We start from the raw sequence: 22053 nt of genomic DNA on the forward strand, positions 1-22053 counted from the left end.
TAGCAGCTGTGAAAAATGTTTCAAAGACCTTACTGGGTAACCATTTGAAGAGGTTGAAGACATAATAAAGTAAAACTAGTTTAAAGTTGGGGTGGTGGAAAGTACTTTTAAAAACCCCTTTGCTGTTCTTAAAGGCTTTGGGCACCCATTGATTTGGAAATGACACAAACCTCTTAGAGGGAGGTGTGAATGCAAGCTCATGTGGACTAAGTCCATAACTGCCTAGTTTTTAGATGAGTATAGGACTCCATCCCCTCACTGCTTAGAAATGAAAGAGTATGTATTCCAGCATAAACACCCTGTGTTACCTATCCCAAAATTTCTCTTCCAAGCTCCCCTTCTACCTCCTTCCTTCCTCCCATCTTTTACGGTCTGTTTGGAGGCGACACTCACCAGCTGTAGCTGCAACTACGGGGCTGAAATCTAAGCCTCACTAACTTATGTAAGGCTAGGATTTCACCTGTGATTTCAGCATCAGTGTCGTAAGCAATTCAGAGTAATCTTCAGTCATCAGTGCTGGAACAAGGGATATGCCACAGGAGACTGAGCCCTGGGCTGGAGCCTGCCCTGCTGCACTTCAAAAAGATGTTGAAGTTGAAGGAGTCTGTGGTCTTAATCTTAGATCTACTCACAAATGGTCTGTATGTTTCTTCCCCTGGGAGGCACTCAGTGCAATATTGTAATATTGGTCTTCTGCTTTCCCTTGTGGTCAGAAAGGGTGGAAATCCCCTACATTCACAGGGTCTGATCAGAGGGCTGCTGTGAGGTTATCTTCAGTAGAGCTGCTGCAATTTATACAAGCAGCAATTCTGTCTGGCCTTTGTCTGCATTTGCAGTCTGTTATTCAACTGGTACACCAGGGATCCAGATGATGAAAGCACCGCAAAAGGAAGTGACTTTATTGCCAGACAGTGAGGAGGCATGACTGTCACCTAGATCTCCTAACCCGGTACCACACCTTCTCACTCCTGCACCCTTCCCATGGTGCAGCTCCTAGTGTTCAGCATAGACGTTCAGGGTGCTGCAGGACTGGTTGCTGTTTGAGAGATTCTTCGGCAGTGTAAACAGTTTTGGCACGTACCTTTAAGCTTGTCTTTGGGGATTAACATACTCTTTGCTCACACCTGTCCCAGCACTACTGCTAAGCCTTTGTTGGGGGACTTATCAGCATGGTCAAACACGGTGCCAGGCACAAGGACTGAACTTGACCATTTGTCCATGACACAGCCTCTCCCAAACACACCCGAGGCCCATCAGGAATGCAGGGGGAAATGCACGGCACTGCTACTGAGCATTCAGCTTCTCTGGATGAACAACAGACTTCGGTCTCAAGAGATACTAACCCATGACTGTTCACTGCACTCAATAAAGAGACGCAAAATGAGAAAGAAAACGTTTCTGTGTGCCTCAAGCTAGAAACCTTCTTCATGGCTGAAGCCAAATGACTGTGAGAAAGATGGATGGAGTCACTGATTTTTACATCAGAGAGCAAGGAGAAAATTCCAGCGGTTCCTAACTGATGTAGCATGCAAGTACTTCTTGTCCTCGTTTCTAGCAAAACACATACACGTGTTTCTACCAAACAGAGGAGTCAAGCCTAGTTGCAGTTCAAACCACCTCCACGCAGGGCTTCTGAGTCCTGTGCCAGGCTGGAATTTTTCTGTGAAACATTTTTTTCATTAAAAAGCCCTTTAATTTGTCAAAACCAAACATAGTATATATCAGTACCAGGAATGATGGGATTTGTAGATTAAAGTGGCAAGAGAAACCTTTGCCTGCTTTTAGAGTAGCTAGCAGGTGAGGGTCATGTACTCCCTGAAGGGAAGGGAAGATGGGCCCATGCCTTACCCTAGGAAGCTGAAGTCCACTGAGCTTTGCAAGCAAGCCATCGGGCTGCTGGATGAAGTTTCCTCTGATCCCTCCTGCTGGAGCTGTTCCACTTTGTATAAATTATTTATTATTTGCTGGATCCGGGATGTGGAGTTTGGTCTCCCCCATTCCAGATGAATGCCCTCACCACTGGTCTACAGAGTCAATGTTTTCCTCTGTCCCAATGAATATTTAATGATTTATGGAAGTGGAACAGCTCCAGCAGGAGAGGAAGAGAGACGTGTTCATTCACGTGGATATCTCACAACATCGCTCTGCGACCAGAAGGCAAGACCTGAGCCAAGGACCTTTACAGTGAATAAAATCAGCCAGAGGACCAGGGGAGACAACATGAGCACAAAACGGTGGGGTGCCACTTCCTATGCCTCAGTGCAATTTCAGAGCAATTTCAGAGCAACTCAGACCCAGGGGGTTCATACCTCAGATAAGGCTCTCTTCTGTGACAGCCATTGTCAAAATGATGGTGCCCAAACTGAAAGTATGGGCTGCTCCACCTTGGTCAAAAACTTAGAAACTCTGCAAGTGGGAGCTGTGGTGACTCACAATCACTGCGTACCTGTGCAGAGCCGGAGTCTGTAGCAGACTTTGGCTATGCATGAGATAGTGGAGGAGCAGCTACTGCTTGGCCCCACAGCCGAGGCAGGGCCACCTTGGGCTGGCAGTGTTAGCAATGGGACAGCCACAGCAATGCTCAAGTGTCCTTTGATGAGAGAGAGAAGCCTTGTCATTGTAGGCTAGCTCAGCAAAGGGCTGTCTTAGCACCCCATAGGCTCCTTTTTTCCACCATAGTGGACAGTACTGAAGAGCTTTGACTTTGCCATTGACAACCCGAACAAACCTGCAGCTCCAGGGTGTGAGGTGATGCAACCTGGCCTCATGCTGCCATGGCATGGCCGGCTGTGCACGGGGCATGGGACTGCCTCGCTGTGCCCCTACAAGGTCTCTCCAGTGTTTGCAGCTGCCCCACTGGTTGCCCTCATGTCAAGGGCAAATTCTTTACCCACCTGATTGAACTGTTATTGTGAAAACTCAATTAAAATGAGATGGCTACTGTGGGACAGCTGCACTGGTTCGCTTGGCACAGTGCTCAGAAAGTTCAGAGGCTGGAAAGTCCTTCCCAAACTGGGAGAAGGTTGGATTTTAAAAAATAAAAAAAAAAAATTAAAAATCCCACATTTGAATTAAAATCAAAATTACTGATGCTAGCTGCTGCCACCTTCACAGGGAAAACTGCTGCTGGCAGCAAGAGCACTTGTAAAGTGTTTTCCAGGCAGCTCCTTCCTTCCTTCCTTCCTTCCTTCCTTCCTTCCTTCCTTCCTTCCTTCCTTCCTTCCTTCCTTCCTTCCTTCCTTCCTTCCTTCCTTCCTTCCTTCCTTCCTTCCTTCCTTCCTTCCTTCCTTCCTTCCTTCCCTCCCTCCCTCCCTCCCTCCCTTCCCACTGTGCAGCTCAGCTCTCTGAAAATGGCCAGCGCCAGGCACAGGGCTGCCCCAAAGCCCTCCTTTCCCCTAGGGCTGAGCACTTACTGGGCAAGCATCATCACACCTCTAGTCACAGAGATTTCTTGGGGTGGAAGAGGCTACTATGCAGTCCGACCTCCCGCCTGAAGTCAAGCTGTGGCTTTTCACCTCCCAACCCTTAGGCTTTCTCATGGGCACCCAAAGAATGAGGCAACAGACGGAGGAGGATCTGGCCTTTGCAATATGAGCTGAGGAAAGTGTCCAGTTTTGCAGGATGGGTGCTGTGACTCCTGATCTTTCCATCCCTGGAAGGCTGTGATTAAGCAGTCCGAGACAGGGGGTTTGGGGGAGAAGGGAGAGTTGCTCTGCACCAGCAATGCCACTCCACCTCGTCTCGAAGAGGGGATTTCCCCACAAGTGCTCATAGTTCAAAATGCCTCTTCCTATGTGAGGGCTGTCATAATGCGTGTGATGACCTCCTCCTGTTGAAAGGAAAAGCAAAGGCTCCCAGGAGCTTCACCAGGTATAACATTAAGCCTGAACTGCCTCATAGAGAGCAGTTTCTGTGTTTCAGTGCCCATTCTACACAAAACACATTGGGACCCTACACCAGCTGTGCGGATGGGAAATATTAGTAATATCTTTGATGCGAAGAGCTGGTAGTGTTGATGTTGCAACTGCCGGGGACAGTTACCAACAAGATGGCCGTGGAAGGCCTGAGAACAGGCACTTAATTCATTTTAGCGTCCAATTTGCAGAGCCTTGGTTTATGATGATGGACAGAAACAAACTAATGATCTCTAAATGAAATTTCTCCTTCATTTAAACACAAAATGGGAGGATGGCAAAGGGAAGAAAAAGAGACATTTTATATCCTCTCCTTGATTGTAATTCCCTGCCTTCAGCTAGATCAATATCGTTTCTGCTGGAGATGGAGGCTGCCTCTGGTTTCCATGGCAATCTGGTTGTTGGAGGCTTACAGGCTCCATGAATCCCCAATTTATCAGCCTTCTAGGCTTTAATAATGGAGACCAGCAGTCAGGCAGCTTATGAATGGCACATGTCTTTTTGGCTGGGGGAAGGGAGGCGGGAGCGTGGTTTGTAGTAAAGGCTGCAGCAATTTGTTTTCCTGCCACCGACAGCTGAAGGGGGAGGAGAATGAGGAGCGGAGTGGTGCATTAATTCTGGATGCACTGAAGGAATTTCTAGATCTTTTTTGCTGCAATTACGGAACATTTCCTCCTCTGACCCCTTTTCGGGGCGGGCAAAGTCCCTTTGCCGGAGCAGGCAAGGAGAGCAGCTCCACAGTCGGTCCTGTGTGATGAGGTGGGAGCTATAGATGGACAACCCAGAGTCTCTAGCACTCTGCACGTTTGCTTCCTCTCCTTAACCCTCTTTATTTCAGGATCAGCAGTGCGTGAATGCCAGCAGTCTGCCACGGTTTTGGGTTCATTTTTATCCCCCTACTGATCCTACCGCAATTGCCAGGCTGATCAGCAGAGCTGTAAGATGAGCAGACCTCAGAGGAGCTGATCTGTCTATCAAACTTCTGTCACTTGCTGTGCTATTCTCTGTGCATCTGCCAGGCCCATCTCTCCAAACCCAAGCCTCCATCCCCAAAGTGCAGTAAGCTTTACTTCCTGAATTAATTACTTTGCTAGAAGTGTCCTGGCTGCACAGGTATCATTATCAGTCACTTCAGTAAGGCTACATTTTGCTCACCTGGACATGATCTACTCAGGGTATTTCCATTTCTTCTTGTTTTTCCTCTGATTTATCCCCTATGATCTCACAGGGCAGCCACCCTAGAGAGGCTAAAGAATAAATGGATATGTCTTATCAAGACCTTGTTCTTCTGTCCCCTCACATGCCCTCTGTTTCTAAATCATCCTCCATAACTTAACTCAACAAGCAGGAAAAGACAGGTGACACAAAAGAATACTGTTGCATGAGATGGGGACATCCTGTTTTCCAATGTGTATGCCAAGAGCAGCTGCCAACTGTTACATTCCACAGCTGGAAGCAAGTAAAAACCTCTATATTCAAGCTGTTCAAATCACAAGGTATTTAAGGAATTAAAAAGAGTAGCCTTTCTGGTCTGTAGGACTTAAGTGAAATCAACAGGGGCAGGCGTGAAGAAGAGTAAAGAGCAACTTGTGGGTTATTTCTTCTTGGGTTTTCCTTGGTAGGGAATGCCTTTCTTCTGCCTGCCTTCCTGTGAGGGGGTTGGGGGGACTATTGTTGAGATTGTTGCAACTCCAGTTTTAGCCTGGAATTAGGATTTTGTGGAATTTCAGAAATCACAGGACCAAGGCATCACACCTATGAAAGTGCTGCTGTGCGCAGAGGGTCTGGTTGAGATGCTGGAATGAAGAGACAAAGCAACTCAGCCTCCTGGGTACACCACAGGATTTTGTGTGACCACAGCCCAGTTCTTCATACGTTGCTCACTCTAAAATGCAGATAAAAGCCTTTGCTTTCTTCACTGGACTGCCATAAGGATAAAATACCTCCGTGATTGTGACTTAGGCCATTGTTGTGGTGACAAAGACCAGATAAATACTTACATTGCCGGCTGCCTGTAGCAATTTGGGAAGCTCACAATGGAGACAGGTCTTTACATTCACAAAGGTCTGGGTTCATCATAAATGTATGATCTGGATATTATATCCTGTTTTATCTTATATATCTGGTACGATCTGGATAGTGTATCGAAAAAGACCAGTATACTACCTTGCTGGAAAGTCAAGCAGTGGATGATGAACTGTGGTCTGAGTGTCTGCAGAAGCATCTTTGACTCTGGCTTGCCCTTTCTGGGGAGAGAGGCTGGTAGCTTGGAACCTCTCCTGAAGGGAGCCTTTCTGCTCCAGCGGGGCAGCTGATCAACTGATTGGGAATCTGATCGGCTCTGGCCCCAAGCTGATGGCTGGGGAGACCCTGCACAAGTCACTTCCCATTTCTCTGCTTCAGGATCCCCAGCTGTAAAGACCGCGGAGCCTTGGTAGGACTCTGTTGAAGTCAGCAACTTTGATGCTGTTTGTCAGGAAGCCACTCAATACTAGTGCAAAACATCTGTCTCCAAGGCACCCTCATCCCAAAAGGGCTTTTTTACCTCTCTTTTGGCCACTAGACTGCACAGCCAGTGTACGCTTGCCCACCACTTTCTGGTGCAACAAAGCATCCCCACAGCAGCACCTTGACAGACCTCACTGCTGCCAGGTGGGAGCACCCTGTCCTCCCTGGAGCTGCATTTGCTTGTAGCAGTGGTGGTGGCCAAGAGGGAGGTGTTGTTAAAGGAGATCTCACTGTCTGAAAACCTAACCACTCTGGTAGGCTTCTTCCAACCCTCTCTGGATTGCAATTGCCCAATTATAGGTACTGTACACAGTTTGGGACAAAAGTGCTGGTAACAGGCAGGAATGAATGACCAGCCAGCAGTAGGCATGTCATTTGTCTTAGTCTTCAGGCTTGGCTGCATCTGTGGGTTAGGTAAGGGAATGGCAGTGGAAAAAAGAAGGAGAGCCTCTTCTTTCCCATTCTCCAGGAAGCAAAAATATTTGCAAATGTAGCTGTAACAGGGTTAACACCTCACATTCATAAGGAACATCCTCCCTTTTCTCTCTCCACCCTCTTCCTCCACCACTCCCATTTCTCTGGAGACCTTGCTGCTCCCTCCCATCAGCCAAAGTTGGGGAGTTTCCATAGCAACTCGGCAGCTGGTGTCTAGACACTGTGAAAGATGCTTTGCAATGGAGCTTCGAGCCTTACTCCCCTCACACCCCCTCCCTGCCACTGCGCACCCTGAGCATCTGTCCCACCACTCCCTCCTTTTCCGTCTACTGCACCCCCAGGATGCCGATGCAGGGTGGGATTTCCATAGTGGTGGTGGTGGAAGAAAGGCCCGAGGTGGGAGGAGAGGGAGGGGGAATCCGTAAGCCACTGGCTCTTGAGCCTGACAAAGCGCAAAGGCAGCTGGGGTGACAGAACTGGGGCTGGCTGTCCTCTGAGGATTTATCAGGATCAGAAAAAGAGGCAGCCGTCCAAGCTTGGACCAAAGTCATCAGCCACAGGACTGGCAGAAGTTGTTTTTTTTATCTCTGCCAGAGCAACTGAGGTTGGCATACATGGCACTGAAACAAAGATGAAGTGGTCCAGGAATAGGAGGCCCAAACTACCATGTATTGTGGCTGTATTCACTGTAACAGCCTTCTTTGCCTGCTTCTTTCCAGTAGTTACTGGGCAACTTCCCTGGACCTCCTGCCTGCTGCTTGCAGTGGGGGCACCGCTTGCCACCACCTAGTTGCAGGGTTTGCCAAGGGTGTGCAGATCTCCCAGGTGCCATGTGCCCACCAGGACCCCCAGGGCTCAGAGGAACCAGGTGGTACCCTGCGTCCCTCTGTAGCGAGTGAGGTATTCACCAGGGGTTTGGGAGAAACCATGCAAGTCAGTCCCCTGGACCAGGCACAGCCACTCACCTGAAATACCCAGTTCCTTCCTTTCTTAGTGTTTTGCTGGGCCTGAATAAGTCTGCCAGTATTCAGGAGCAGTGAGTGGGGAGAGTGTAGGATTTTAGCACTGCGTATGACGCATCGTAGGGCTGACTGCAATGGGCTAACTTGGATCGGGAAGAGAGCTGTATAAGCAACAGCTCTGAACCTGAAGTGCATCTCGTTTCAGCAGTCTCAGACCTACCATCGTCTGCCTGGAATCAGCTTCTGGCTGGATAGAAGGACAGATGGATCGGGACAGATGAATCAAGCTGTGAAGCCTGGATCCAAATGTGGATCCAAATGTCATTAAAACTAGGAGAAACTCAGGTCAGGGATTTTCAATGGGGCCTTACAGTGCTCTTTACCCTCCAAAAAATGTCTCTAAACAGAGTGATCACTGGGGCAGATGAGGTCTGCTTATTACAGGGCAGGAAAACCCAGATTAATATTTGGAAGCAAAGAGAAGACCAGATGAGGCACAGGTTTTCAGTTCCAACTCTGACCAAGCTGTAGTTGGCAGAGGACAGAGGGAGAAAGGAGTGAGCATGGCAAATGCTAGAGAAAGAGCAGTGGCTGAGTAGATCTGGGCAATACTTTAGCATGAAGGCATGAAGTTCTAGCTGCACAATAAATATCAGCAATAATTATGCAAACAGTGGGAAAGCAGCAAAAGCAAAATCCCTGCATCTGTAGTAGAATCCCAGAGTGTTTGTGCAATTTCTCTTCTCTTGGCATCAGCTGTGGTAATTTAAAGATCTGCAGTGGAACAGAGACAAAAAGGAAAACAAAACACAAGCCACAGCCACAAAAGAAATGATCAGCAGAGAGGTTGCTGCTGCTATGGTCATAAACTGATGTCTGCTCTGATTTAATTAATCCTGGCAAGTCAGACGGGAGCTGGGCAGGTCCCAGGAGGCAGTGTTTTACCCGGAAATCCATTCAACCTAATTTCACTAATGTAGGGCAGTGGAGAGACTTGGAGAGGAGCCTGCACATTCAGCCATTAGAGCACAGCATAGGCAAAGGCAGCTGGAAGTACCACCGTCCAGCAAAACTGCTGCTTGCGTGCCTGCTTCAACTTTACAGCAACCAGAGCTGCATATGTTCGAGGCGTTTGCTCCCCAGCAGGGCTCACAGACATGACTCTCACCCTTTCCAGGAAATAAGTGGAGTGCTGAGGGACAGGAGCTCTCTAAGACCCTATTTCAGCAAGGATCTGTAGTTCACATCCATGTTGTTTCTCTTTCATGGGCAAGGCAGTTCCCTAGCAGGTGCTGGTTGGAGATGTAGGTATGAAGCGTGGCTCTGACACAAGCCCTTCATCTGGGAAGCAAATGCACTTCAGCATCTCCCACCAGGCAGCTCTATCACTTAAGCAATTCTGCAGTTGCAGCTCAAGGTTTGTCTGAGGCTGCCCAAAAGGTTTCTCAACGTGGCTGCCCCATCCAGGGTGACAGATTGAAGTGAGATTGGTGGCAGCTCAGCTCACTGATACCTGTCTGTTTAGCAAAATTATCCCATGCTATAGGATGATTTGGACTACTGCATAGATTTCAAAAGACTGAAACAAAAGGCAAAGCTGCAAAACAAACTGAAATCCCAAAGCTGTGGCTGGGGGGGACCACAGGACTGGAATAACCAGGAACAGTGCATTAAAACAACTGTGAGGATTATGACTGCAAGTACAAACTAGGTGGGTTTTGTTGTTGGTCTTGTTTTGGGGTGTGGTTTTTTTTTTTAGCTTTTTGACCTAGCCTTTCCTGCTTTATCCTTCAGGACAGATTTTACTTTTTGCCCCTCCTCAAGCTTCTTTTGCTTCATATTGCAGCTCAGCCTCCCCTCCTGTTCTGCTTTTTCCACACATAGAATCACAGAATAGATCACAGAGTCACAGAATGGTAGGAGTTGGAAGGGACCTCTGGAGATCATCTAGTCCAACCCCCCTGCCAGAGCAGGGTCACCTAGAGCAGGTTGCACAGGAACATGTCCATGTGGGTTTTGAATGTCTCCAGAGTTGGAGACTCCACCACCTCTCTGGGCAGCCTGTTCCAGTGCTCTGTCACCCTCAAAGTAAAGAAGTTCCTCCTCATGTCTAGGTGGAACTTCCTATGTTCAAGTTTGTGCCCATTACCTCTTGTCCAGTCACTGGGCACCACTGAAAAGAGCCTGGTCCCATCCTCCTGACACCCACCCTTTAAGTATTTATAAGTGTTGATAAGATCCCCCCTCAGTTGTCTTTTTTCCAGACTGAAGAGACCCAAATCCCTCAGCCTTCCTTCATAAGAGAGGTGTTCCACTCCCCTAATCATCTTGGTAGCCCTTTGCTGCACCCTCTCCATCAGGTCCCTGTCCTCTTTGAGCCGGGGAGCCCAGAACTGGACACAGTACTCCAGGTGTGGCCTCACCAAGGCAGCGTAGAGGGGCAGGATGACCTCCCTCGACCTGCTGGCCACACTCTTCTTGATGCACCCCAGGGTGCCATTGGCCTTCTTGGCCACAAGGGCACATTGCTGGCTCATGGTCATCCTGTTGTCCACCAGGACTCCCAGGTCTCTTTCCACCGAGGTGCTCTCCAGCAGGTCAGTCCCCAGCCTGTACTGGTGCATGGGGTTATTCCTCCCCAGGTGCAGCACCCTACACTTGCCCCTGTTGAATTTCATAAGGTTTCTCTCCGCCCAACTCTCCAGCCTGTCCAGGTCTCTCTGTATGGTGGCACAGCCACACAGGCACATATTGTGTTCTCATATTATGAATTTGGGCCCTCCTTTTTGCTCTGTGGCTGGAATGCTCTAGAACAAATGTGGATGTCTCCACTCTGGCTTGCTAAAGATGTAGGTGTTCCCAGGCTACAACTCCTCTTGTCCTAAAGTAGGCATCTAAATATGTCAGGTTAATAGAGTCCTAGAAATTTCATGTTCATTTCACCTAATTAGAAAGGGAGCAGAGGGTGAGAAATCAGCTGGATGTGTCTCTGTATAGATGTCTAGAGTTAGGTGAGATGTCCATCCACTCCCACTTCAACTTTCCCACTCCATGATCTCTTCACGTGCATCTCGGTGCTGCCCCAGTCCAGGTCCATCTTAAGAAATAACTCACTGCCTCCTGCTTGTTCTCTTGCTTGCAAGTGGACACAGGGGACTCTGATCTCGCAGGAGAACTCACAGTGCTGGCATGTTCAGAAGGGAGGCAGCTTTAGACAGGTGGAAATTTGGCCACCCAGGATGAAATGCTTTTGTTCCTCAAGCAGGGGATGGAACATTTTGCCTAAATGACCTGGATTCTTGCCAGCTTTTTTTGTCGCCTTTTACACCTATTCCAACAAAGTGCAAAGTGAATCAAAAATGCCAAGGTCGTGCAGTTCTGGTGGTATAACTGTATGTGTCCACTACAAACCGACAGGTGCAACAGCCCAGAGTTCAAGGAAGTGGGAAATCAAGACTAGTATCGGATAAAAAGCAATGTAAGAAATATCCTCTCTGCTGTGTGGAATCCCCAGGATAGCTGTCTACTAATCTCCCCAGGGATACCTTACCCTCCTTTTCTGGGACACTGAAAACTAGGCTGGAGAAAACCCGAGAGAACATACTGCAGAAATAGCCTGCATCAAACAAACTGGTGAAGGGTGAGTCAGATAAACCATCTCACCTCTCCTTGTGAATCAGACACTGCTATTAACTGTCCCTGATGTCAGCAGGGTTGTGCTGCATTGCTCCCATTGCACAGAGAGAATCCTCTTCTTTTCACTGCTGTGGTTTAGCGGTGCCATGGCTTGAACTTCTTTTTTTGTGCTGAATTTTTTATCCTTTTTGGTATTACTTCTTGCTAAAGTTCATTACAGTATAATAACACCAGGTTGCTTCTTTTCACTCATCCCAAAGATCAATGAAATGCTGCTCAAGCTGCTAGGAAGTAAGACATAGCTTAGCAAGGTGAAGCAAGGTGTAGGGTGTTTCCCCTTATTGCTTCAACACTATGCAAGAAGAAAGAGGGAGAGTGACTGGCTGAATTTTCTGTGATAATTCCTGTTCAAAAAGGTAGACCTCTTGTTTATACTCGGGACATCCACAATCATGAAAATTTGTTCTAGTTTGCGATGTGTCCGGCATTTGGGTTGAATGATTTCTCTCTGTTGACTCGAAGATGTGGTGAAGTGACTTTAAATCCTTTCTGCTGCTCCATGACCTCAGAGTCAGTCCAGGCTATTTCAGCCATGGCAGAAATCAGTGCAGTCTTTGGGCTGCTTCACCAGCGAGTCATCTGACTACCACTAACTGCTCCCCAGAGAAGAGCAACAGGGGCAGTGAGGCACCCCCGTGCAATTCCTCTGCCAGACAGGGATCTCTGGGTGCCGTGGGCACTCCCTGGAAATTAGATTTGCCACTGTGGGGACTCAACGGGGAACAAAACATGGCAGAAAATCGTGTTTCAACCGGCCTGCTTAACCTAAGAGCAAGAACAGCATGGGAAACATTGTGAGCTACCCCATGTCACCGAGGTTGCCAACTCCCCCACTTTGAGTACATGTGGATTTCCTGCCCATCTTGCTAGGTCAGTTGTCAAGAGCCTACCGCTGTAGGAGCTGGACCCCACTTTCAGCTGCTGATGTAATGGGGGAAGCTGTGCGATTTCACGGTTTGTATGTCTTGGCCAAGGCACTCAGTATCGTAGCAGGTATCAGGACCTCCCAGCGTCTATCCCTGTGCTTGCTGCCTTACAGTCCCTTCTGTTGTGCTGTCCTGAGGAGGCTGTGGGCACTGCCAGATAAAATCTATGCATATTTTCAGTAGGAAGACACAGAAAGTTTTAAACATAGTGAAATATAGCGTCAGGGCTTGCGTTCCTGAAGCTGCGTTGCCTCTCCTTTGTTGCTCTTCCATTCATCTTGCATTTATGTGCAGAAAAATACAGAAGTTCTGCCTTACTAGGATCTGTCAGAGCCTTATAGAAAAGCATGCTTTGTTGCTGGCTAACAATAGTCTTTCGGCTCAAACTTAGGGGTGGATGGTTGTGCATTAGGATTCTGCTCTTGGCCCCATAATGCAACATGTCTCCTGCTATGAATGCCTTGGAGAAGAGCATGATTAAAAGGACTTCCCTCCCTCCCAGTGGAGTGTGATTAAGTCATTCAGGAAAACTAACAAAACTAGGGCAAGTTGGCCTGCTTTGCCTTGCAACAATACTTGCATCCTATTTTAATCATTAGCTTGTTTTGTCCTTGGTTCATGGTTGTAGCAGTTCCATACATAAAAGGAGTCCTCAAGTAGCATTCTGTTTAGCTGTTCAGTATCAAGGGAAAGAAAGTCCACAGATGTTTTTGCTGACAGGGGGTTTGCAAATGCAGGGGCTCAGGCCATGGGGATGTTCCCACAGACTTTTTCCTTTTGGAAAATCAATGGTCAGAGTTTACTAAGGCAAAAAGAATTTGAAGGTCCAGAAGCAGAGCCTTTAATGAAGATGGTTCAGGATAAGAAGTATACACATCTTAAAGGTGATCCATATGGAAATGGTGCCTAGGAACATATTTAAAAGCTAGGCGAAAGAGCCGAGGGGGTTGGGAAGCCGGAATGCAACACCTACTGCCAGTGTTGGAAGCAAATACAAGTCTGCCATCTGATGGCATCGAATGGACCAGGCCAAAATGCATGAATGGTGTCAGTAAGGAAAGTTTCACATCCCAATTAACAGTCTCACTAATGCTAAATGTGGGTGTGAGGATGCTAATCCTCACAAACTAAACATCCGCTTGTGAACATCCATATTGTTAAGCTGACAGCATGGGCCACGGTGAGATTTTTGAATATGCCAACTAGCTTTGCCTCAGCCAGCTCCCAGACACAGCCACCCTGTTCTGGAGAGTAAGGGAGTTTAGCCATATGGACATGAGCTGTGTGGTGCCAGCTGGCCTCGGGGCCGGAGAGTAGTCCCTGGCCCATTTTATTTACTGGTATGAGATAATCTGATAGCTCATCAGAGAAGCCAGGAACTGTCCAGGGACCCCACAGTCCTCTCTGAATGACCATCAGAGATACAGTGATGCTACGGAGGTATATTGAGTGCCAGCACTGAGGTATGTGGCATACCAATCTTGTGGTCTGTCCCACACCACCCAGCCCTTCAGTATTTTTTTCTTTTCCCTGTTCTTTATCCCAAGTCTGGAGTGGTGCTGCTTTCTTGGCCTCTCCATGGTCTGTGTGGGAGGGGGAGTCAGTGAAGAATGGGGAGACGATGGAGCCAACCAGCCACTGCAGTGCACTAAGACCCTTGTGCATTAGTCTACCTTACAGCCCTGGGTGAACCATCACCTTCTCCTGTAAGAAGCAATCCACATGATGATTAGACTTTAGTGGGGTTTCTGAAAGAGGCCCAGGACATGTTTGTGTACCTGTATCTAAAGGTGATGAGAGATGATCAGCAGGAACTTGGAGACAAATAAATCTGTCCTGCTGCAATGAAGGGGGCATGATATCTTGGGCTGGATGAACCCAACAGCAAGATCACTCCAGCTTGAGGGGTGCTCCTTTCATTTGCCTTGTCCCTCCCAGCTGCCTCTGTCTTCCCCTTGGTTCTGATCCCTGTCTAGTTCATTGTTGTGGGATTGCTCCTAGCGTTCATTTTAACTTCTCAATGAACGATGTGCCAGAACAAGGTGTCTGATTGTCAGGCAGACCCAGCCCCCAATTACACTCATTGCTTCCCCCCGGGGCAGCTCTCCCCCGGGAGAGCCCAGAAAACGGGAGACGTGACAGCCTCCTACGTGAAGGCTCCCATTTCTCTAGATCTCTGTTCAGTGTAAGAGAAGTCTGAGTTACAGGTTATAAAGTTTTTCCCTTTGGGTCTTGCAAGCTTCAAGTGCGTGTAGACTTTTCTCATCATGACTTCTTTAAGTCTCGGCTGGGAGGATGTGTAGCAGTAATTAGGGGACAACAATTCAACAGTGGCTGTCGCAGTCAGTGGGTTCAGTAAAAGGGTGTGTGATCTAGCTGGTAAACCAAGAGCCTAATCAATGCACCTGATGAAATGAATGGTGGTTGCCTGCCCCATCAGCAGCGAGCTAGGTGGCTCCTTCCAGTTGCACATGCTTTCTGGCAGGGCCGGAGGTGTTTTGTGAGAGCTGCACACTTGGGCTGAACCCTGGCACATTCTTTCCGTGCTGCAGAAATGCCAGGGACTTTGAGACCTGGGTCACTTTGGGGAGAGAGAAGCCTAAAGCCATGCAGTCCATCATGCGATGGCTGTGTGCACATGCAGGATGCTCTAGATCATGGCTGACTAACCCTGGACCATCTCTTTCCCCACTAGATGCTGTAGAAGAAACCAAACCTACTGAAAGTGCCCAGCAGGAAGAGGTGAAAGAAGAAGAGAGCAAGGCGGACCAAGAAAATGCCTGAACATTAAGAAATGACTCCCCGTTGCCCCTCCCTCCCTCCCCCTATCTTCTATCCTTCCTTCCCATCCCAATCTCAATCTCCCCCCTTCCTGCTCACATCTGTGAGCCTGTCTGTCCCTCTCCCAATCCCACTTAAACCCTTTTTCTCTCTGTGTGGCAAACATTTAAAGAAAAAAAAAAAAAAAAGCAGGAAAAATCCCAGTCAAACAGTGTGGCTTAAACATTTCTTTGTTTCTTGGTGTTGTTATGGCGAGTTTTTTGGTAATGATGATCCAATCATTTTGGGAAAATTCTTGCACTGTATCAGAGTTCTTTGACCTGGCGCGTGCGTGTGTCTGTCTGCCCACCGCGAGCGCTCTCTCTCTCTCTCTCTCTCCTCTCTCTCTTCTCCAAGTGTGTGTGTGTGCAATGTTACGTTCATCCGAGGAGTCCAGACTTACCGAGTGAGTTAAAACAAAAGAGGAAAAAAAAGAAATTCCTTTTCTTCCTTTTTCAATGTGATGGAATGAACGAAAGAAAAAAAAAAAAAAGACCAAACCCAACAAACAAATGAATGAAAAATCGTACTAAACCCCAGTTTGTTTTCAGAACTAGATCAACAACAAAAAAAATGTGCCAATTAGCGTAATGCTTGGCTCCAGGCTCCTTTTTCAAACTGAACAATAATTATAATAAATGAGAATAATGATCATTAATACCACCGTGTCGCATTTCTATGCTGCCGTTCATCCTGCTGGGCTGCCAGCCAAATGGTGGGCCACTTCTTGCGTGGCCCCACTGTGCTCCTCGGCCACCGGTCAGTGACCAACCACACTCCCTGGCACTGATGAGGGGATTTTTAAGGGAAGCAGGCTTGGATTTTGAATGAGGCATTAGCACCAACTAACATAAATAATGAAAGTAGCAAAGTCTGTTTTAGGAAAAAACAAAATAAGCAGCCCTCTAGGAGACCTCTAGGCCCTGATTTGGAGAAGCATGGTGACCTTGGAGGGATAACCCTGGGCAGCCCTGTGGGTCCCAGCAGAGGGACTAGCTTTGGTCCACGCTGAAGGTCTGACTCCTGCTGAGGGCCCCACTGGAGGCCATGAGGGGACAGGGTCCTGGGGCCTGAGCTCCCCCCAGCAGCAGGGTGATGCTCGCCCCACCGGGCTGGGGTTGGAGAATTTCTTGAGTAACATAGCGTGGCCCTCCAAAATGTTGTTTGGCAAAATAAATTTGGCCAATGCATTGAGTAAATAGGTACGTAGGGAGGACAAGGTCTGGTAGCATCAGAGCCAGTTGAGAGCACTTTGAGAAATACCTCATTCCTGCTCCCTGGTGGAACCCGGGTTGGTTCACCCAGCTCTAATGAGGGCCAAGGCTTTTAGCTGTTGTTTATGGCCTTCCCCCACGGCCAGTTAAAAGCCTGGCGCAGGCTTGGTGCCACAGGCAGAGCACCACCTTGTCAGTCTCCACTGACACTTTCCACGGGGTGTGGGATGTTCCCTGGTGTGTGCCAACTGCGCGCCCGTAAACCCGGCCTGTCCCGGTGGAGGACTGGCAGCTGCCTGGCCCTGAGGTTGAATGGCTGTGAGGGTCTGCCGTTCTGTTTATGAGCTGCAAGAGTGAACAGTCCAAACGTATTCAGTAATAAGTGGGCTTTCATAAAAGCCCAGTTATTGCTCTTTCACTGCCCCTGATTATTATCATGTGCTTCCCCACCAGTCTGTGCGTGGTTTCCTGGACGTATTGGCAGTCACAGCCAGGGTACTCTGCAGGATTGCTGTACGATGCTGCAGGGCCATGATTAAATTGGCCTCACGGCAGTAAGACCAAAAAGATGGGTCTGCTGACAGCCTCACCGTCCCTTGGTGGCTGATGCTGGGAGTAGCAGCCCCACAGCCTTTAGAGGGCTGCCCTACTCCTTTGTTCTCCTCCATCTCTTTGTTGGAAATAGGGAGAAAAGATGAACGGTGTCTCCTCAGAGATGATCGGTTTGAACGTGGACCGCTCACTGGAAGTGCCATCAAAAGGCGTCAGGATTCATTTCCATGTGCTTCCTGGTGTTGGGTAGAAATAAGAGAGAGAGAGAGTGGGAGGATTTTAAAAAAGAGAGGGAAAGAGAGAGTGGGAGAGAGATTGGACAGAGATTTTTAAAAACAGGGATTAGAGAGATGAGGGAGGGAAAGATTTTCGAGTGGATAGATGGATGATAGGGAGAGAGAGGGGAGTATAGCTAGAGTAAGAAAGATTAGAGTGAAAAAGATGAGAGAGAGACAGGAAGAAATTAGATAATATGGAGCAATAGATGATTGATAGAGATAGTGAAACGTAGCTAGCTAAAGTAGATTAGACAGACTAAATAGGTAGAAGGATGGGCTGACTGACAGATAGGTATTGTGTCATACTTCATAAACGATATATATGCTAATATTCCCATGTCATGATGGGTGGTAAACCCTGAGACACCTTCCAGCCTGACCTCAATTCAGCAAATGTAGCGCGGACATCAGGCATTGCTTGGACCGTATGTCAGGTCTCATCACCCTGCCCGTTTCTGCCGCGGAAGCGGCAGGGGGGTGGCTGGTGTTTGGGGAGGGAGAGCGCTCTGATGGACACGGGGGCCGAGGCGTAGGGAGGAGAGGCATAGAGTATGTTTGCTGTTCGTAGCACATGAGGTGCTCAGCCCAGCTCGGACGTTGCAGATGCCCCGTGTCTCTAGCACTGAGTTGAGAGAACTGAGGTTCAGCTCCCAGGATTTCTGGGAGAGGTGTTTGGGAGGAGGTAGGAAGGAGAGAGCACGGTTTTTGTTTAGCCTCATCCTCTGTCATGACCATTTAAAAGAGTTTTCTTAAGGACTGTCTTGCCTGTTTCTGCAAAGGCTGTGTGGCCTCCCTGCTTTTTTGACTTCAGACCCCCAACTTTTCATCTTACCTCCACTTTACTATTACTGTTTTTAACTTTATAAGGAAAAGAAAACTGCCTCTCATGCCTTCCTGGACATAGGCCTTCCTCCCTCCTCAAAAAACAGAAACATTTTTCTCTCCCTGGGGATGTTTTATCTTTGCATTTCGCATGTTGCCTCCCCCTTGGCTGATGGTTGGGGCATCGCGCGTGTTTTGTCACCGTTCTTAAGAACATACTTTGCCATGTTGCTTAGAGAACAAAGGGTTGCGTTTTGTGTTTTGGGTTTTTCCCCCCACAAAGAGAACGGGGTATGTGGTTACCAACTGCAAACCTAAATAATTTAGATACTAATTCCTCTCCCTTGGTTCCAGTTTAAAATTACTAGCTGTAACCAAGCACCCCCCTATCTTTCTTATTGTACCGTGTCCTGATCCTGCCAGAGAGTCAGGGCAAAGAGAGCGTGAGAGAGAGCACACAGACAAACCCTGCCTTCAGCAGGCAGTGGTTTAATGTGTAATACACAAGATTTGTATAGGAAGCTGGGCTGTCTTCAGGGTACAGGAAGAGAGCAGAGAAAAGCATTTGGATTTCCTTGAGTTGCCTCTTCAGCCAGATTTTAAAAGGCTGAAAGGAAACAGTATAAAGGATGTAGCATGGGACGGAAGCTGGAAGGAGAACAGGGGTATTTGAGGAACAATTTTTCTAGCAGGATATCGAGTGAGCTGAGAGCAGCACAAGAGGCAGGAGGTCCCAGAAGGAAAGAGTGGAGCAAAGAGTACCCAGCAGAGTAGTTGGAGCTTTTCCTGATGCAACAACCAACACGAATTCCCCAGGGAGTATATATCTAATCCTCTCTCCCTGAAGAGGATTTGCCTGGAGGTGTTTGTGGTTGTTACTTTATGTATGGAGCAGGAAGGGCTTGTCAGAATGACTCACTCTGGGAAGATGCTGCCTGACCTCAAGTAAAGTGCTGTGGAAATTCAGAGTCCAACAGGGGCTTTTTCCATGCCTCTGTAGAAAGATATGCTAGTGATCCACATCTATACTGAATGCTTGTACCAGCTGTAGGCCAGCTCTTGACATTTCACCTCATCTAGACTAAGCCTTGGAAAAGTATAAAACATCCCAACCTAACACCCCCCATCAATGCAGTAGATCATTCACATGAATTTGGTCTGCATTGCAACGCTTGTGGCATCCACAGACTGTCTGCCTTGATAGCGTATAAAAACCCACAACCCTTGCCATAGTTGCATCAGCCAAGAAGCTCCACCGTGAGCCACATTCCAAAGGGAGGGGAAGGGCATACTGCTGAGATCCCTTCAGACCTGGTATTTTCCAACCCCAAACCCTAATGCAGCCCTGTGAGAGGCCTTAGCTAGAAGGAGCTCACCTATGGTGAGAATGTAAACACCATCGCTTGGGGAGCATGTCACTCTAAACGAAAGAAATGGCCATGACCGGAGGAGAGGGTTTTAGAAAGAAAGGAAAGAAGAAAAAAAGAAAGAGGGAGTTCATACCAAACTCCCCGTGGGAGATATTTCTTTTTTCCTCAGCTCTCCGAATGGCAAACTAGCACGTGAGGCTTTTTGTACTGAAGGTCTGGTGTTTGTCATAGGTGTCTTAGGAAGGAAAGAGAGCAGCTGTGGTTTGTGGAGGTGGAGGGAAGGGTCTGAATGAATGTTTCTGTGGCCGCTCTTGGCTAAGAAGTCTGTTCGGTGGTCACCTGCAGCTCAGTGATGCGGGGGTGGTGGTGGTGGTCCTCTTCCAGGCCTGTGCTCAGATTCCCTGCTTTTCCGCATTGCCACATTAGCACTTTCACTGGATATTTAGAGCACCTCAGGACTGGTTCTCCTCTCGCTCACACCGGGGTAACTCAGGAGTCGCTCCACTGGAACCAGTGGTGTTAATCTGGTGTGAAAATAATGCGAGAGGAGGATTCAACTCCTCGGGGGGGGATTTTCCAGGTCCCCGAGGGGGAAAAAAAAATCAATGGGAGTTACATGTCTAACTGCCACTTGTGCCTGTGAAAGTCTGCCCCTTATCTACCCGTATGTATATAGGGTACAGTTTTCAGAATAACCTAAGTGATGTGGGCACTTGAGAGCACACATTTCACTGGCTTTCAAAGAGATGTAAGCTCCTAAGGCCCAAATGCTGAAGGATGTCGAAACTCCTCTCTGCAGTGAATCTGGGACCTGGGGCCTAAAATCCTCCGGTCATTTTCCAAATGGGACTGAAGATCATGAGCCATTTAGGTGGTCCTGAAAGCTCTACCCTCTATCCATTTTTCAGGGTGTTGATCTCAGGTCATGTGCGAGCCTGCATTCTTGCCTACAATGCTTTATTACTACATTCCTCTGTTGAGCAATACTTGGAAGAAGAGGTGAAGGCTGAGATTTTGTAGAACAGGCTAGTGACCCCAGTGGCTCACGTCTGGAGTGCCCAACTTAAGAGACGCCTTGCTGGGGCCCAATCCACAGGTCCCCTGTATCCTCTGAACATCAAGATTCATGTATTACACATCCAGAACCACTGGTCACTTCCCCAAAAAAAAAAATCCCAGCCTGAGACCTAGACTACTCTCACAAAAGAAAATCCTAGGTGAACCGTTCATCCAACAGCTTGGTTTTTCTGCTCATGCCTGTTCCCAATGAATGAAACACATCCCTGTGCATCACCTAAGCCCTATTTTGAGGAGTTACACTGGCATACAGCTGAAGTAACACAGTAGTAAATCAGGGCCTGAAGAAGGCGGCTACAGCCTAGAGAGTATCAAGAACTGTGACGTGTCTGGAGGCTAATAAGAGCAGAACTTGACGATTAGAGCGGCCCATTTCCGGTGCTCTTGTGTGAGGATCTGGAAAGAGTCTCTCACTCATTGTACTTGTGCATTATGAATGTGTCCATCTGCAGAGATCTAATGTACACATATGTCCTGAATATTGTCCTAAGGTTGCAAGCTTCAAAAATGAGCAGAAAACATTCCCGAGAAGTGAGAATAATACAGATGTCTGTATTTGAAAAATTGGTTCAAATAAAGTCTCTCACTTATAGCTACGTGTAGTTGTGTGCAATTATTTGCTCCTAGAATAGAAGTTTTTCCCTTGTGTGGGATTTCAGTGCTTTTATGAAGAATCTCATTCTACTCTCCCTTGACCTTCTCAGTCAAGTCCTATTACTGTGGAAAGAAATACTTTCTACTTATTCTGTCTGGGCAAAAAGCTGCGTTAAAATGAAAGGGTGAAGTAAAAGATCTGGTATGTTTTTACCATAGTTAAGTATCTATTGAGGTAGAAGACACAGGCCTGATGCAAAACGTGGTCTCCCTGTGCATAAGAACTAGGTATTTACATAATAAGAAACAGACATCGCTGCAGATGCTCTTGACCCAGGAAAGGCTAGTGTGTGGCTGTCTAGAGACTGCCTGAAACCAGGGGGAACCGAGGAAAGTTGTGCTTCGGCACCACGTACCAGCAAAATGCCCATGGCAAGATGCCGGGCCTGGGATGTTGCGAGTAAGGAAATCTGCTTGGGTGTAGAAATGGTGATGTGGGTCACCATTCAGTAAAGCACTCAGCATGTTTAAAGAAAAGTGAGTACAAAATGGAATTATTTTTTTTAGACAATTAGGCCACCTTGTGCAAGCGTATCTAAAGGTATCAAATTCCTCATTGGGGTTAAAGCTTCGGTAGTTCACTCCAGAAGTTTTTGAGACAGGAATATATATTTCAGCACCTAAGAAGTCCCACCAAGTTCTCCCCTCAGTATCGGCTTTGTGCCAAGTGCAATGAAATATGAACAGAGCAGCAATTGCTGCCCAAGCTGCGCTCGGCTGCTGACTTAATGCTGTGCTGTATCTGTCAGCAGCTCAAGAGCAGAGCTGAAATCAAGCATTTTTATCACATCTATTCATCCCAGGAAGCTTTGCAACCACTATTTA

At 47.8% G+C, this 22053-nt stretch overlaps 1 protein-coding gene across 1 annotated transcript in view; it reads left to right on the forward strand.

The window, feature by feature from the left end:
- The window catches only part of GAP43 (growth associated protein 43), a 62256-nt gene extending 41090 nt beyond the window's left edge, over window positions 1-21166 (forward strand). The window contains exon 3 of the mRNA XM_063351405.1: window positions 15137-21166. Coding sequence (XP_063207475.1) covers window positions 15137-15225 — 89 coding nt within the window. The 3' untranslated portion in view covers window positions 15226-21166. The remainder of the gene's footprint in view (window positions 1-15136) is intronic.
- Window positions 21167-22053: the final 887 nt, after the last annotated feature.

This window comes from Chroicocephalus ridibundus, chromosome 1 (genome assembly GCF_963924245.1).
Source record: "Chroicocephalus ridibundus chromosome 1, bChrRid1.1, whole genome shotgun sequence".
Taxonomy (NCBI): Eukaryota; Metazoa; Chordata; class Aves; order Charadriiformes; family Laridae; genus Chroicocephalus; species Chroicocephalus ridibundus.